The sequence below is a fragment of the Rosa chinensis genome, chromosome 1, assembly GCF_002994745.2.
Source record: "Rosa chinensis cultivar Old Blush chromosome 1, RchiOBHm-V2, whole genome shotgun sequence".
Lineage (NCBI taxonomy): Eukaryota > Viridiplantae > Streptophyta > Magnoliopsida > Rosales > Rosaceae > Rosa > Rosa chinensis.
Window position 1 is genome coordinate 23,670,445 of NC_037088.1, and position 16,823 is coordinate 23,687,267.

Here is a 16,823-nt window from a genome sequence, read left to right on the forward strand (position 1 = left end):
TAACACACAACAACTATATTGTTTCTTTGTTGTCTGAGATTCATAATACACAACAAATAGAATTTTTTCTTTGTTGTCTGAGATAAGTAACAGACAACTCAATGAAATGATATATGTTGTCTGTTGATTGATTCAGACAACAGGGATAATTTTATTTCTGTTGTGTGTTATGAATCTCACACAACAGAATTTTGTTATTTTTTGTTGTTGGTTTGTTCACACAATAGCTATATTGTCTTAACTGTGCTGTGAATATTGTAATCAAATTGGTTAACATCTAGTAACTATTGTACGAGAAGCCTTAATTTTGAATCCTTTTACAATCAGACAACATATTATTCTACATTGTGTTGTATGACTGAACCTTGGACAACAAGAAGAATATTCATAGAAATAATGCCCCATATATTACGATATAAACAGTACTCTAATCCATATCATTCAAGTACCGTTATTCAAGCATTCATACATTCAAGTAACTAGATAATGCACTAAACAAAGGCATTCCTAGTTAGCTACACAAGAATTAAAAACATTCCTATTTTCGATAGCTCTTGGCCTTTAACTGCTTCTGGCTTCAACAAAACCTAGAATGTCTCACTCCCGCAATTGGCCTGCAAGATGCAAACTTGTTTAATGATTTGATGAAATTTGACAATGTCTACATCAGACACAACATGATTTAACGTTTGCAGAAGAAAGATAATACAAAACTACATGGGAATGTGAAGAAAGAACAATGAAGCAAGAAAACAAACATACAAGAAATTTACAGCAAAGAACAGAAAGTGCAAGTGAAACCAAAACCAGCAAACTCCAGAAATCACAAATAAATACAATGATTTCCCCAATTACCACATGAGTACATGACTCATGACTCTAGATACAAAATGGACATGTTCTTCCTCTCAAGGACAACAAAAATGACAGCTTAGGATAGAACAAAGCCAGAGCCAAGTCACCAACCTTAACGATGTATCTGCAATCCTAGCCTAGGATTGTGTTGTAAGATCTGCAATCCTAAATAGAAAAAAATACATGCTGTATAATTATAGGCTTTATGGCAACACCTTATTATCCTTGCAAGCATAAGTAGCATGTTATGACTTTAAGCAATTGATAACAATACATGAGTTTCGTATTTGCAATGCTGTTGCATTTCTTGATTTTATTTTCCTATCCTCTTTTACAGTTCATTTCTTTCATTTATCGTTTCTCTTTTCAAAATGTCTTTTCCGTATATAAAGTTTGAACGAGCTGTGGTAAAGTACTAGACTTTAGGTAGTACTAAGCTTATCTACTTTTAAGGAAAAAAAATGATGCCTGGAAAAAAAAAATATTACCTTCGATAAGTTTACCCCATCACTTCTCTTATTTTCAAGTTCTGAGGCATTCTCAATATGATTTAGTGGCATATTGCTCCCTCCATATTCCTTGCTAGCTCTTGTGGGTGTAACACCATGAAAGCCATTCCCATTTTGCAGAGCCCCCCTACTTAAATGAGCAAAATATGAATGTATAAGTCTTACTTCAAGAATAACAGCTGAAAAACAGATTTAAACAAGAATAACATATTTAAAGAAGAATAAACCATCAGAAGGTACAAGCTTCAACCTTGTAAATTAGAACTCTGAGTAGACCAAGAGTTCCAGTGAGGTTACAGTCTGTCCATTGCACTAGAAAAAGGAAGAGATGAAAGCTGGACTGTATGACATTCTCATATGAAGACAAGCACCATCAAAAGCAAGTATAAGCATCGAATTGTTGAACTCCTCAATTATAAGGTTGGCTTAATGGATTCGGTTGGCCTAATCTTATTGGCTACTAACAATGACCATGTGTTTAAACTAATGAAAGGTATGAAGCTATCATTATGAACAGATAATCATTACTTCAGCTTTAAACCTCAGTCTGCTGCATTTCTGTGACTCTATCTCTAATAGGGAGGAGGACAAAAATTTCATGAAGGAATTAATGCCAAGGCTTTAAATCCTTCTATTTTCAAATTTTTCATTAAGAGGGAAACAATTATTTACAAGAACTTGTAAGTAAACATAGGACCATAATATCTCTCTCAAGAAAATAAAATGACATGAGGAAGTCAATGAACTGTGAACTATCAAACATAGGAGATAGTTGAAGTCCTCAAATTAAGGGTAAAATATAGAAGGAATAAAAAGGAAAAAAAAAAAAAAGGAGACAAAATTTGCTCTAAACAGTATCACTAACTTGACTAGAATTACCTGGAAGGGATGCACCCAATGATAATATAAAACGAATTCTACAGTGTACATCCTATATTTTACTTAACTAGCTTTAATATGCATGCTCTGTAAGAAGAATACCAGCAGTGGTACGTGGTCCCATCTTTCTTAAACAGAGGCTTCAACTTTGCTAGGTCTGACAATGTTGTATTTCGAATCCCATCATCACCAGATTTTGGATCAACAACCTATTTGAATTCAGTGAAATCAGTATCACAATAAAAACACACATCTTGCTGCACAGATGTTATTCAAACATTATCTATAAAAAACTGTAGAGGAATTGCACATTACCTTGGTTGCCACAGGGATAATTTCATCTTTAAATCTACCAGCAGCAGTAGCAGCAACTGCCTTTCTATGAGAGTCAACCTAACAATATTATGCAATAAAACAATCAGTAAACAAAAGCAAACCAGGCTATAATAGCACGGTAGCAGAGTTATCAACTTACTTGTATGCCAATACAATATTTACGAAAAAATGGAACCAAACTATCTCTCTGAAATGCCAAGGCAGTCAATGCATGGAGCACTATGAGAAGAAGCAACCTAATGGCTCTTTGTTCTTTGCTCTTTACTCGAGGCTCCATTTTGTTTAACCACCATATAGAATTATAGATACTTTAATCCATACTATATCATAAGATGTTTTCTAGAACGAGTTGTTTCACTGGCAAGGGGCAAAGGAAGAAGACAGATGATTTTTAACTCAACATAATCCCCAAACAAAACTCTAAATCTACCACTGAAATTTTGCAAGATACCCAAGAATTCATATGAAATAATCAATTTCTTAATTCTACAATTGACTTGGTATGATCCTCCCATATATTCATACCATGTTGATGCTGGTAGTGCCCATAAAAATTGAACAATTAACCCACTCGAAAGAAAATTGTTAACATAAACTTAAAAGATAGTTACAAAATTTGGTTTTCAATAGAAGTTCAAGACTGATTTCAAAAGCTAATAATAAACATAAGAGAACAATCATTATACCGAAACCAAAACCAAACTGTTCAATTGATATAGAGCACAAACAACAAGTACCAATACAAGATAACTGATAAGCATCGTACAAAGAGCGCCCAAATAAAAATCAACAACCTCAGTAAGTTCACATAAATCAAACACCCAACATAACCATATTTATCAAAACCAAACTCTCACATTCCATGTTAACAGTAGCAAGGCAGTGAACATAATGAAAATAAAACAGCTAGCAAAGTAGAGAAGTCACTCACAGTAAGGCAAGGTAAACAAAGACAGTAAACAACCCAAAGCAAAATCCTCCACTTCAGAAAATTTCCCCCCTTTTGCCTTTCTACAAAAAAGCTACTAGGGCACCAACTTGATTGGAAAATAACAAAAACCAGCAATTTTTAAAGGAGCAATTCAAGCACCTGTTAGAAAAGTAAAAAAGGAAATGGAGAAGGTGGGGTGAGGTGCGCTATCTATCTCATGTTACAGGAGGGAAGGATTTTCTTCAATTGCGAAAGCCTGATGGAGAAAGAGATGAGATGTTCCTCATAGAGCTATCACCAGCTTGTCCTTAAGTTTGCAAAGAGATGCAGCAAAAATGAAATTGAAGGAAGAATATGGCATGGTTCATTTTCATAACTTCTCCAACTTCAAAAATTTCAATTGGCATGATGCATTTAGTAGGATATTAAAGGTGAGTCTCCCTATAAATAAGCAATTGGCCCTGAAAGAAATCAGAGGTCGACAGATTGAAAGATGTTTAAAACCTGTCCCACATACATCAAGAGTCTCCCTATAAATAAGCAATCTAGTTTATGGACACAGTAGGCATCTAGCAAAGAGAACAACCACCATTTGTGGCTAAAGACCAGCTACCCAGGAAAAGCAATACCCGCCTCATCTAAAAGTACAATCTTATCAATTAATGGTTAGTACCTGAAAGTGGGTATAGTGAGATTGGAGGAATTGATAATCTGACCATGCTCTGAGGTCCCAATCAAATGATCATAGCCACCCTGTCATTAAGATAACAGAAGTTGGTAAGGAAGGTCATATCCGAACGATTAGAGAGACAACAGAATATATATGGCAAAGAGAGGCATAGAGTCAATGTATGGATACCTCGTATGGACATTCAATCATTACCGAAGTGATATTGGAAGCATAGTGCACTTTGTACCCCCAATACATCCCTGCTTCTTCCCTTGGCTTGGATGATGATACAACCTGCCGTGATATATCTAGATAAATGCCATAGGAAAAAGAAACCATTACATATCTAAAATTCATACTAAAAGATGAAAAGAAACCTTAACTAACTGTTAAGAAAGGAATCACTATAGTTAAAAGAATTCAGAACAAAACATTCATTACCAGCATCCAAATTCCAACTGTCTCCCATAGCCACTGTAACTCTTGTTCCAGGATCAAGTACTTGATCAACGACGACATTCTGCATATTGTCAACAAAATCAATTAATTGCTAACTCCCAGGATTTAAGAAAAGTATCAGGCAATAACTCGTGAAAGACTAGCAAAACCAGACAATGAGAATACCTTACTCAAGCCCACATCAACTAACGTCACAACACCATCTGGAGATCTTTCCTTTAGTGTGACACCTATGCATTAATGGCAAATATCAAAACTTGTCCAATGTTCTAAACAGCAAACACAAACAAGCCACCAAAACTAAACATTAGCAGTACAAACTCCAAACCATCTCATTTCTCAGTTGGTTCTAGTTCAATATCTTTAACATAAGCAAGTTAAACAATTGCTTATCTTGCGCTAAACTAATAAAGCCAATAACCATAGCACAACCGTACGAGAAACAAAACTAGTCACTTGAATAGCACAAAATGGTTACTAAGCATTGGTAAACATACTACTGAACTGAACTGGTTTTGGTTTACCTATGAAATACTTGGTCATGACATCAGGAGTAACAACCTCGCGCTCATCAATATCACCAGGTCGAGAAGCCTTGAATTGGAGGTGGGTTTGGATAAGTGAAGAGCGAGCCCCAATTCGAACCCTAATCTCTCGCTGGAAAGCAAGAACAACCGGTGAATTAGGGTTTCAAGGATAAAGAGTAAATCAAAGTAGAGGATTTGGGTAATCGAATTTGCACTACACAATGATATAACTTCTATTCATCAATTTCATCGATCCCAAACCTCTACTCAAATCCATAGAAAATCAAGCACGAAATCGAATCATAAATAGAAGAGAGAGAGAGAGAGAGAGACCAGAGCGACGGAGGAGCCGAGGGGGTTCGGCTGTGCAGAGAGCGTAGAAGATGTCGTCTTGCCAATGAGTCGACTCGTTGATGTCGTCCCACCAGCACAACACGAATGCCGTGACCTCCATCGGCGCCGAGGTCTGAGAGAGAGAGAGAGGACCTAAAGGGTTCAAGAATTGAGAGAGGACTGAGAGAGAGAAGGTCGAGAGGGTCGAGAGCTTTTGTTTTCTTTTCTCTATATTTAGGTCGATATGTGGCTAGGTCTAGGGATTGTCGGGCTTGGTAGGAGTAATTGGGGGGAAGTAAAGGAATAAGAGTGGTTGTCGGGCTTCAATGAAGTTGTTTGGTGGGAAACTTCAATTTGTCTCAAGTTTCTCCCACAACAGATGACAATGACCGTTGTGTGAGAGTGTGATGAAAAACCAGGCTGAGAGGGAAAATTTGCCGCCTGTGCCTAAATATGTTTCATCAAATTGAAATTTTGCCGCGCTGTGCAACTTGCTGAGTTGCTTCCATGCTCAGACAACAGAACTATGACAATCTGTTGTACAAATTTGTTAATCTTACACTTGGTGTACCTAGAGGATTTGTAAAAGTTCGTACAACATTTCTTATACAACAGATATCAAAAAAACTGTTGTGTGGATAGTTCAAATTGAGCTCCTTTTGGGAGGGAATTATGTGCTCATTTCCCTCCATTTAGGCCTCACATTCACACAACGGAAACTTCTTAACTCAGTTGTGCAATATCTTCCTAAAAAAAAAATTTTCAGTTTGCTTACATTCACACAACAGAAATTTATTTGTACCGTTGTATGATAGAGTTCATGTTAACACACAACAGCAAATTTTAGATCTGTTGTGTGATGAGTGTTGTGTGTTTCGATTTTTGTAGTAGTGATATTTCATATTAACTTGCTCCATCATGTAACCCCAAAAGATCATAAGGCCTTACATTAATTGTTGAAATTTGTTGTAGAAACTTACTAAGGATAAAACTGAGAGGAGGAAGAGAAAGAAAGGGGTTCAAGATGAAGATGAAAACTCTGAGGTACTAGCCAGCTTGAAGCTGCTGGGACCTTTCTTGCCAGCTGCATTGAAGACACTTTGCGATTAGAGTGAGGAAACATTTAAAGATAGGCGTGCTATCACATTTGAAATGGAGTATGAATTATTTGGGTATCAACGGAAGACGTTTATACTAGCATCAGATGTTAAAAGAATTGCAAGCATGACAGAAGTTACTGGAAACTGCATAGTGGTATACTAGAGGTAAATAAAAAGTCTTTTTATATAATTTTTGTTATATATTCTATATCCCTAAATGTATTGATGTGAATTTCTTGTTGCTGAGTTCAAACTTGGTATATATGCATGTTAGGTACCTTTATAATGTCTTGAATTGATATAAAATGCTGGATATGGTTACTTTTGTTGATCCTTCATTGATCGGTGGAATTGGTTGTGGGGATGGCCATGCGAGGTCACAGCACATTAAGGATAGGCTCATAACGGCAAAACCAGGAAAAATTTTCATGCTGCCTTATAACTCAGAGTAAGTGATTCATGAAAGTTTTCTGTTATACATGTGATACTTTGCATTTCTATTTAAGGATTTGCAAAGTGGAGAACTAAACGTACACTTGTTAATTCATTATATATAGTCAACATTGGATGCTCACTATTGTGGATCCGAACAAAGAAATTGTTTATTTCATGGATCCCATGAAGAGGCGGTTACTCACTAGAGAATGGAGATCAGTTGTTGATATGTAAGTCATAGTCTACATATATTACAATTTTTAAGTTATCGAATACTAAAACTGATGGAAAGATGAAACTGACTGTAACATCCAACTTTAAGTGTCAATTTCTTTACATGCAAATACTGATATTGTGGTAGTTCTATTTTAGTGCCATTGCTATGTATAATGCACACAAGGGAAGGAAAAGCCGGAGTTTAGTTTTGTGGAAAAATTTATCGGTACGTATGCATGTCTACACTAGTTTGGAACTTGAAATTATGCTTCTGTTTGTTGTTGAATTTATCATTAATGTTCAGTTCTTATGGTATTCCTCTCCAACCTAATGCTAAGGACTGTGGGTACTTTGTGATGTGCTACATGAGAGATATAATTGAGGATAAGGATTTAACATTTGTCAACAAGTTATACACTCATAATTGAGATCTGTTTGGTCTTCTAGCTATATGTGTTTGAATGATGATCTGTTTGGTACTGTTGACCGAAACTTTATATAACTTCGCTTTGTTTCTTGAAATCAATTCATTGGGAAAGGAGAAGCAACCTTGTGTATAGCCAAGAGGACATTGATGTGATGCGGTGCGAGTGGGTAAAGTTTGTCGTCAAGTCATATATGTAGAACCCATTTAGTGGTAGGTTGAAGGAAACTGCAGATCATTTTGTTTAGTGCTTCTGCTGATAGATGCATATATATGAATCTTGCTAGCAGTAGGTGCATGCACATACCTGCATATATATGGTTTTGGAACAAGTATATTGTCTTCTGCTGTTTTCAATGGTGCAACTAGAATGTGGTTTCTTTACTTGTAGCATGCAGCTGGATATATATATATATATATATATATATATATATATATATATATATGGATGTATGTTTTTGGGACAAGTTTCAGCCTTTGCATGCTGTTTTCAATATATATATGGTCAGTGATAGGAGCATAAATGCGACGTTTATAATGTTTAAACTCCCTATATTTTGCTAAGTTATTTCCTTTAACTTGATTAATTTAACTTAGTTAGTGTTTTGTAGGTAAAATGGAGTCTCAAAGTCCAAAAAGGGCTAAGGAATGCACAATTGGCGCAGAAATGGAAAGAAATGAAGAAATGGAAGTTCTCCCAGTTTGACTAGGAAAAGGAATCCTAGTTGGAGTAGGAATCAGAAGCTGACTTGGATTCAAACTCTTAAGTCGCGGAAATTAGAAGTTCTACTTGAACAGGGAAACCCAATTCTACTCAGATAAGGAATCCTAGTGTGATAAGGAGTCCCTGTTGGATAAGGATTACTCAAGAAGGTTCCGGAAGAGTGTAGAAGAATCGCAGAAAAGAAGTTTGTATTCAACTAGGAAACCTACATGCATATGGAGTTATACTCATACTAGGAGACCTATGGAAGCTAGGAGATGTCTATGGAATGTACAAGAAGCATCTAGAAGTCTCAAGAAGGTCATATGCCGTGCACATGGAAGAGGAAGTCTCAAAGAATTCGAATTACAAAGCAATGTGGAATTTGGACTTCTTGTTGAGTAAGGATAGAATTGCTGTGAAATTCTTGAAGGTTCTAGTGAGTTCTTGACGTTTCTACTTCAGAATAGGCGTGGAAGACATGTGGGAGGCATGTGATGCAAGGGAAAACCGAATTGGACTCAACTTGTGCTTTAAAAGTCAAATCCATTACAGATTCGGAAATCTGCCTGTGCAGATCAGTCAACTTCAACGGAGTGTCAAATATTTTTCAGAGCTCATAAAATTATGATCTTTATATGGTTGGAAAGCTACGGATGTCTAGTTTTCAGAAATTTTTACAGCTCATTGATAGCTATTTTCTAGAGAAAGTTATGGTAGTTTTAGTGCACTGAGGTCAATCCTGCCGGAAATCTGTTTTGTGTCAAAGAAATCCTAGATCAACAAGAACTGGGAGAAACCAAGTAGAAACGAATTGGGAGTGCTTTGGATGTCCTTCTATATATACCTAGTGTATTAGACGTCCAGAGAGGTGAACAATTTTCTCCACAATTTCGTATTCTCACTTGCTCTCTCTCTAGTTTCAGGTTTTCACAATCTTCAAGGAGCTTTGCCGTGCCATCTTCCTCCATTGCCGTGATCTTCACTTGTTGCGACACCTTGGAGCTGCTTTGGATCTTTGGGACGTAATTAAGGGTTGTTCATATGCTTTACCATACATATACTCACGGTTTGGTGTACTTGTTAGATAGAATTTCTGCTTTGGATTTTCTATGTGTGAACCTAAACTTTTGAGTATGCAATCTTATTTTTGAATGTATCTTTGATGCTCTTGTCAATGTTTGATGTGTTTGTGTGTCTTTTGTCTTTATTAATTGCCGAATATGGAATGATAATCTGATTTTTATGCTTCATTACATGTTAACGATTTTCTAAGTCTGACAAACAATTAGGATGAGTTGCATGTAACTTGCTAGTAATTAGGTTTGATGCTTCGTGAAACCTAATTCAAATAAGTAGTAAAGGCTTGCTTTGAGTCGAAAATCAGATTATGCATGTGATGATAAGTTTTGACACGTTTAAATTTGCATGTCTATTGATTCTTTCTTGAACTTAATGATTTGAAAACGGGATTTTTCAACACAGTTGCTTTGAGTGTGTGATATCGAACTTTTCAAAATAAAATTGATTTGGTGCTTTGCTATTTCGATTTGACTTAAGAAAGAAAGTTAAAAGGGGACAATGGTTGCTTGGATCTTTGTGTTCTTGGTTGATAGCTTTCCATGGTAATTTAAAAGATAAAAGATTAAGGGATGCATGAAAATATTGATCTTGATGAGTTCTTGATAAGTGTTCTTTGAAAATTCTTCTTTTCCCACCTTTGTATAGAAACGATTTTTGTTCTTTATTGTTTTCTGAAAATTTATGTTTTCAATCTTTAAAACCCCCCTTTGTTATGTTCTTGATGTTTTTTGTATATTTGTAAATAAATCAAATTAATTTTAGGAATTTTTAGGTAGCATGTTAATGTAGTTAATAAAATAAATAATCTGAAAATAGTTAATTAAATTCGTGAATAGTGTTCCGTGAATAGTATTTTGTGTATATGTGTTTGTTATGTGTTTCCTAATTTTTAGGGATGTTTTCCTACTTTTTAGGGTGTGCTCCTATTTTTTAGGGATTGGTTCCTAAATTTTAGGGAAAGTAGTTAGAGTTAGTTTTGACTTAGTATTTCTTGTTTGACTTGGTCAATAATTTGTTTTCTTAATAATTAAGTAATCCTAATTAGTATATAACTAGTAATCCTTGTTGTATGTGGATTTCTAATATAACTATGACTTGTAAAATGTATTCTAGTAGGAGTAGGATTCCTAATCTAATTATAACTTGGATTCTTTGTAAATTTTGAATTGTTGTAAATATATACTTCTATTTTCGTTTGTCTTGTAAATTCTTCTCCTTAAATTTGTTTCTCACATGTTAGCACCCTCAATCCCCGGCTTGAACGATCCCTGCTTTTTCTATACTAACAACTACATTTTTCAGGGTTTAAATTGGCGATTGCTTTTGCACGTATCAGTCAGCTTTGCTAGAATATAATGCTTTCATTATTGGATTTATGAATTAGATAATGAAGAAACAACAGTTCATAAATTGCGTTGTATGAGTAGTTGTATGTTTTTGAATCACACAACAAATTTGGTATAAATCACATAACGGTTGGAAAAGCACTTTGTCCTCAGATTTGAATTCACACAACATAAGAAACAAAAACCAGTTGTCCAATTGCTAAATCACACAACTATATTGAAAAGATGTGTTGTACAAATGCAAATAATCTCTTCCACATACAACAGTCATAGCTTGCTCACAAATACGATTACAACTATCACACCACAGATATTTTGAAATATCTGTAGTGGTAAAGATAGTCCAACAACAGTTTACAGTATTTTTGTTGTCTGATCAGGTAACCAACATCATCTTGTTTCTTAAGTCTGTTGTGTGAGCAGCCATTGAAACATCAAATGCATGCGGCATATGTGCCTGTCATCCAACTTCTAGCATTGGCATGCCCAAAATTGGTACAACAGTTCTAAGATAGCCGTCGAACCTATGATCGACACACAATAGTGTTTCACATTTGTTTGAGTGTTGTGATCACACAACACCGAGATAGACGACAAAACTTTCCTCTTTTGTACTAGTGTGTTATGTCCTAAAAATCTAATTTTTGTTTGAAATAATTTGATTTTTGGTCCAGATTAAACCAATCCATTAGTTTTAATGATTTGAAAGAATTTGTAGAGGTGTTTCCAATGTTGGTCAATGGTTTCTTAAAAGATTAAAACACCATCTATGTAAATAATTGAACATTTTGAATAAGGATTAAAAATGTCATTCATATTATTTTGAAATTCTAAAGGGGCATTTTTGAGTCCAAAAGGCATAACATTACATTCATAATGTCTGAAAGGAACATTGAATGATGTTTTGTATTTGTTTTTTTTCGGCAATTTGGATTTGCGAAAAACCAGATTAATTTCATATCAAACTTTGAGAAAACATTTGCTTGAACTAATCTTTTTAATAAATCTCTTTTGTTTGGAATTGGGTATCTAATCCACTGAAGGACTTTTTTAAAGGTTTGTTGTTAATTACAAGTCTTGGAGTTCCTCTTTCCAGTTCAGAAGCCTTCTAAACGTAAAAAGTTGAGCAACTCCCAGGGGATTTGCCAGGTCTTATCAAGTTTTTATCTAAGAGATCTTGGATTTCCTTCTTACAGTATTCTAACAATTCATTATTCATTTGGATTGGTCTAGCGTTAGTAGGTGTTTTTCTTTCGTCAAAATCTTTTTCATATGGTAACTCAACCATATGGGTTTTCCTATTCGAGAAGGCATTTGGGATGTTTGAGCTTACTTCTTTTTCTAATTTTTCTTCAATTCTATTTTGTAGGTAAGGCTGTTGAAGCTGATGTTCAATTCTTTTAATGTGTAAGTATTGTTTGAGATAATTTATGTGGTTTTGTTTGTTTTGAATTAAATTGACCTTTTTGGTGATTATAGCATTTTGAATGAGGTTCGGGTTTCTAGTTTTTGCCTTATCAATAAAAGGAAAATGAATTTTTTATCCTAAGATTATAGTTTCTAGACCTTCATCAGTTGTCAAAAAAGGATGAAACAAATTGATAAAAGGGGTTCCTAAAATCAGTTTAATATCCAAGTTATTGACAACTGTAAGAAATGTTTGTATGCAGATATTGTCTACACATACATGGACTTTTGGTAATTTATATCTTTCAATTTTGATCGTTTTGCTTCAGTAAGGTGTTCTTTTGATTTTTCACAATATTTGGTGGGGATTATTCCTTATTGAATACAGTTCATATATGCTCCTCTATCAATCAAGGTGACGATTTGAATTGTATAAGAGTCTGAAATTACAAGAGTTATTCTTGTTTTCCATTTTTGATAGGTTACTCGAGTAATGAATCCAATAAATTGTTCATTATGCATATTTTCTTGAATATTTTGCACATTTTCTTCTTTTTCTTCTATTTTGGGTGATTCCTCATTTGTAGGCCTACACTTGAATTCTGTAATTTCCATTTTTTGAGAGGATTATTTCTTTCTTAACTTGATTTATTTCTTGCTGTAAATCTTGAATTGTTATTTTCTGTTTTTGTCTTTTATCGAATCTTTGGAAAATATCTTTTATGTTATAGAGATCAGTTAACTGATTGACTTTTCCCATATCTTCTTTAATTAAGTCTTTGAAAATAGTAAGAAATTGGGCTTAAAGTTCTGTGTCTTCTATTTTGGAAGCTATTTCTAAAATTTCATTTTTTGTCTTTTGGGAAATAATTTGAATTTTTTATTTATTTTTGCAATTGCAAATTTTTATACCTTATGTTGAAAGTTTACATTCTGTTTCTTCTTCATCAGAACTTGAAGTTTCTGAGAAGTCAATTTCATCTATTTTTAAAGTTTTTTCTGAATCAGAATCGTCATAAGCAAAACTATCTTATTCTGAATCAAGTATGATTTTGAGGATTTTATATTTTATTTCTTCATCAAGGTTTAGAGAGTTAATCTTTTGTTTAACACAACAATCTTTCTTATAATGTCCTACTTTACCACATGTGTATCAAATATAAAGTTTTGAGTTTTACCCTGAGTCTTTCATAACAAATTTTCTTTTGTATTTCTTAGAGGTTGTATAAGGTTTAGTAGTGACTTTCTTCTCAAAGTTTGATTTGTGTTTTTTAATAATATTTTGAATATTTTTTATGATGTTTTGGTTTTTTCCAAGAAAGAGATTTGATGGACTAGCATCCAAATTGTTCACAGAAAGATCCTAGTTCTTTCTTTGTGGTGATTTGGTTTCTTTTCATTACCATATATTTGTTTTAGTTTTTGTCTAACCTTTTTCCGGAAAAAGATTTGGTAATCATGATATGAACTTTTCTTTCCATACAGGTTGATTTGTAATACCCCGAAAATTCGTATTAAATTCCGATGACTTTCCGAAAATGATTTCGTGGTCATAGGCACAAGTACTGTGATGCCCCGGAAATTCGTATTTATTTTTCATGGATTTTCTGGAATCTAAATTGTGGTTATTGGACGGTTTTGTGGCTCGTGGATGGAGCGGAAGTGTTTCGGGCGAATAATTATTTGAAGAATATGGTTTTAGGAGGGTCGCAAGGGTTGACTTTTTATGCGTTGGGATTCTCCAAAAACTTCTTTCACAAAAGTTGTAGAGCACGTCGATACGAGTTCGTGGACATATGGAACGCGAAAATCAGAGTTTGTATGAGGAAGTTATGGCTTTCGGAAAAAGATTATGTTTTAGTATAAATAGAGGATTTCCTGAAATTATGAAATAATTTCATTTTCTATTTCCAGAAAGTTTCCTCTCTCTCTCTCTTCTCTCTCGAGTGCACCTTTAGAATCAAAGAAACCCGACTGACCAGACCCGGCCTTTCGGAGAGCTCCGGTGGCGAAATCTTCTAGATCAGCTCGCCTCCTTGCTCTGGTCGTCCTTCTGGCATCCTCTAGCGGCGATTCTCGGTGGTGGCGCTAGAAGGCGGCGAAGTTTGAGGAAATTGGACCCGATTGGTTCTCCGATCTCCGACGTCAGCGAAGCTTCAAACCAGGCTTGCGGAGTTCGCAGCAGTCTCTTGGATCGATCTGTGGTGGTTGTTTGGATCGATTCACGTGAAACTTGGTTCAACTCGGATTGAATAGTAATCCACTTCTTGCGAGGTAGTTTTCGTCCCTTTACGCTTCGATTTTGACTTCATGCTAGTTATGAAAATGAATAAGCATGCTGAGATGAACATCTTTGATGTTGGAAGATTTGTGAAATATTGAGTTTTGGCTAGTGGCGGCGTTCTGGCTGCGTTCCGGCCACGTAAGGGACTGTTTCTGGTATTATATATCTTTTACTCGTCGATACGAGCGTTTTGATATATAATACGCAAATTTTGGAGTTCGTATGAAATCGTTATGATTTTTACTGTTTCATACCGGTTGATTTATTCGATCCGTGAGGATTCGAGCGTCCGATCGACTTGTGGTTTGGACATATCGATCGTGGAAGTATTCCAGAGACTTTGGGAGGTCTCGGATGTGGTTTCGCCTCGATTGGCTCCACTTTGGAGATTTTAGTTCAAAACAGGGGTTTTGGACTTAAATCATTTGTGAATTGTTACTAAGTTGAAACCGTATGTGATTAGGTACTTGACAAAGTATTTATTGGATGGTTATTTTGGTGGATTGGCTGCTTTGTTCTATATTGAAGATGCAGCGGGAGTTTCGAGGTGAGTAATCTCACAAGGTTCATTTACGAACGGAAATACCTTTATCGTTTTGAGAGTTATTTATTAACTGCAAACTATAGTTGGTATTAGTAGGCATTCATGAGAGGATGACTACGTATATATATATATATATATATTTACGTGAAATATATATGGGTTGGTGGATTTGTTGATTTATGAAAACAATATGCATGAATGATGCTTTTTATTGTTTTGTGTTGTGGCTTTTCGGAAAACAAATGATTGTGGAATTGTTGATTCGATTTGTTTTGAAAAGCATTGAGATTTGTGTATGAAAACAATATGCATGAATTAATACTTTTTATTGTTTTGGGTTATGGCTTTTCGGAAAACAAATGATTATGGAAATGTTGATTTCGATTGTTTTTGTAAAGCATTGAGATTTGTATAACATTTTGGGTCCAGTGCGACTCCTTTAATGTTTTGCTCCAAGAGACTGAGAAGTTCGAGGAACGAAGGTCTATGACCTTGGGCAGAATATTAGGTAATTACGTCTTTGGCCGGACGAGTGGTTATGAATTCAGTTAGAGCTCTAGTCTGTCTGCCACAATTGTGATTGATGGGGTAACGGGAATTGGTTATATCTAACTCATGAGATTACGTGTTTTTAGAGAACAAGGTATGAGTTGCTTCCTTATTAATGGTTTTTAAGGGGACAAGGTGCAAGTTGTTTTCCTTATTAACGATTTGATAGAAATCAAGGAGTGAGTTGCTTTCTATGGTACATTTGATAGAAATCAAGGTGTGAATTGCTTTCTATGGTACAATTGATAGAATTCAAGGTGTGAGTTAATTTCTATGTTATATTTGATAGAAATCAAGGTGTGAGTTGATTTCTATGGTACGATTGATAGAATTCAAGGTGTGAGTCGTTTTCTATGTTATATTTGATAGAATTCAAGGTGTGAGTTGCTTTCTATGGTACGATTGATAAAATTCAAGGTGTGAGTTGTTTTCTATGTTATATTTGATAGAAACCATTTAGTGTGTTGCTTTCTATGTTTCATTTTAAAAGAAACCAAGGTATAATTGCTTTCTTTTATTTCGATTTGAAAGGAAATTAAGGGTGGGTTATTCTCCTTTATTTCGTGTTTTAAGGGATCAAAGCGTGAGTTGTTTTCCTTATTTCTGGTGTGAGTTGTGTTGACTGTTTTGTGTCACTCATCCGGGCTTACAAAAGCTTACTGGGTTTGTTGTGTGACAACCCGGTGCACCATTCAAACTGTGTGGGGGTTAATCCTGCATGTCAGGATAATCGTGGTTGAAGCTGAGGTAACGTCTTTGCAGCTTTACTGTAGGAAGCCATTTTTCTGACTTTATCGTTGATAAGGACTTCCATTGGGTAGTAAACTCTGAGGAGCATTTAAGTTTTATTTTGTTGTTGACAATTTAATTCGTAATCTTATGTAATATATGACTCTTTGGAGCGAGTGTATATTAACACAGTCGGTTCAGGGCATCAATATGCATTTAGTTAAAGGGAAAAAGTTTCCAGGTAATTTGTATTGATGGCTGAACGATCACGCATGTATAATTATGGAATTATATATCGATTTTTATTTGTGTTAAAAATCAGGGGCGTGATAAGTACGAAGTCCGGAGATGATGTGGAATTATTTTCGGATGAATAATTTTCAGAAAACGTCATTTTAGGGGCTCGCAAAAGTTGAATTTTTATACGTTAGGATGCTGTGAAAACTTCCCTCACGAAAGTTGTAGAACTCGTCAATACAAGTTCGTGCATATGTGAAATGCAAA

The 16,823-nt window shown here is 35.0% G+C and overlaps 2 protein-coding genes across 3 annotated transcripts; both read right to left on the reverse strand.

The window, feature by feature from the left end:
• Positions 1-407: 407 nt before the first annotated feature.
• LOC112182403 (acetyl-CoA acetyltransferase-like) lies at positions 408-3,848 on the reverse strand. Of its 2 annotated transcripts, XM_024320896.2 has the most exons (6): positions 3,511-3,848; positions 2,719-2,936; positions 2,559-2,636; positions 2,346-2,452; positions 1,344-1,494; positions 408-614 (listed from the first exon to the last, which is right to left on the reverse strand). In XM_024320896.2, exons 2-6 carry the CDS (start codon positions 2,854-2,856, stop codon positions 588-590), a joined length of 501 nt encoding a protein of 166 aa, XP_024176664.2. In that variant the 5' UTR covers positions 2,857-2,936; positions 3,511-3,848; the 3' UTR covers positions 408-587. The 2 variants fall into 2 exon arrangements, with proteins under 2 accessions (XP_024176664.2, XP_040368865.1); XM_040512931.1 differs by having other exon boundaries at positions 1,344-1,491; positions 2,719-3,848.
• A 212-nt stretch (positions 3,849-4,060) lies between these two features.
• On the reverse strand, positions 4,061-5,620 carry LOC112203829 (putative methyltransferase C9orf114 homolog). Its single transcript, XM_040505600.1, has 7 exons — positions 5,615-5,620; positions 5,164-5,296; positions 4,805-4,869; positions 4,622-4,730; positions 4,370-4,488; positions 4,184-4,263; positions 4,061-4,079 (listed from the first exon to the last, which is right to left on the reverse strand). Exons 1-7 carry the CDS (start codon positions 5,618-5,620, stop codon positions 4,061-4,063), a joined length of 531 nt encoding a protein of 176 aa, XP_040361534.1.
• Positions 5,621-16,823: the final 11,203 nt, after the last annotated feature.

Excerpts from the sequence above, each read along its gene's own strand:
- LOC112182403 (XM_024320896.2), bottom strand. The coding sequence starts at position 2,856 with ATGGAGCCTCGAGTAAAGAGCAAAGAACAAAGAGCCATTAGGTTGCTT. Across the intron at positions 2,453-2,558 it reads TTATCCCTGTGGCAACCAAG|GTTGTTGATCCAAAATCTGG; the intron begins GTAATGTGCAAT and ends GAATTCAAATAG. Across the intron at positions 615-1,343 it reads ATGGGGTAAACTTATCGAAG|GCCAATTGCGGGAGTGAGAC; the intron begins GTAATATTTTTT and ends TGCATCTTGCAG.
- LOC112203829 (XM_040505600.1), bottom strand. Across the intron at positions 4,870-5,163 it reads CATGACCAAGTATTTCATAG|GTGTCACACTAAAGGAAAGA; the intron begins GTAAACCAAAAC and ends ATTAATGCATAG. Across the intron at positions 4,489-4,621 it reads CAGTTGGAATTTGGATGCTG|ATATATCACGGCAGGTTGTA; the intron begins GTAATGAATGTT and ends GCATTTATCTAG.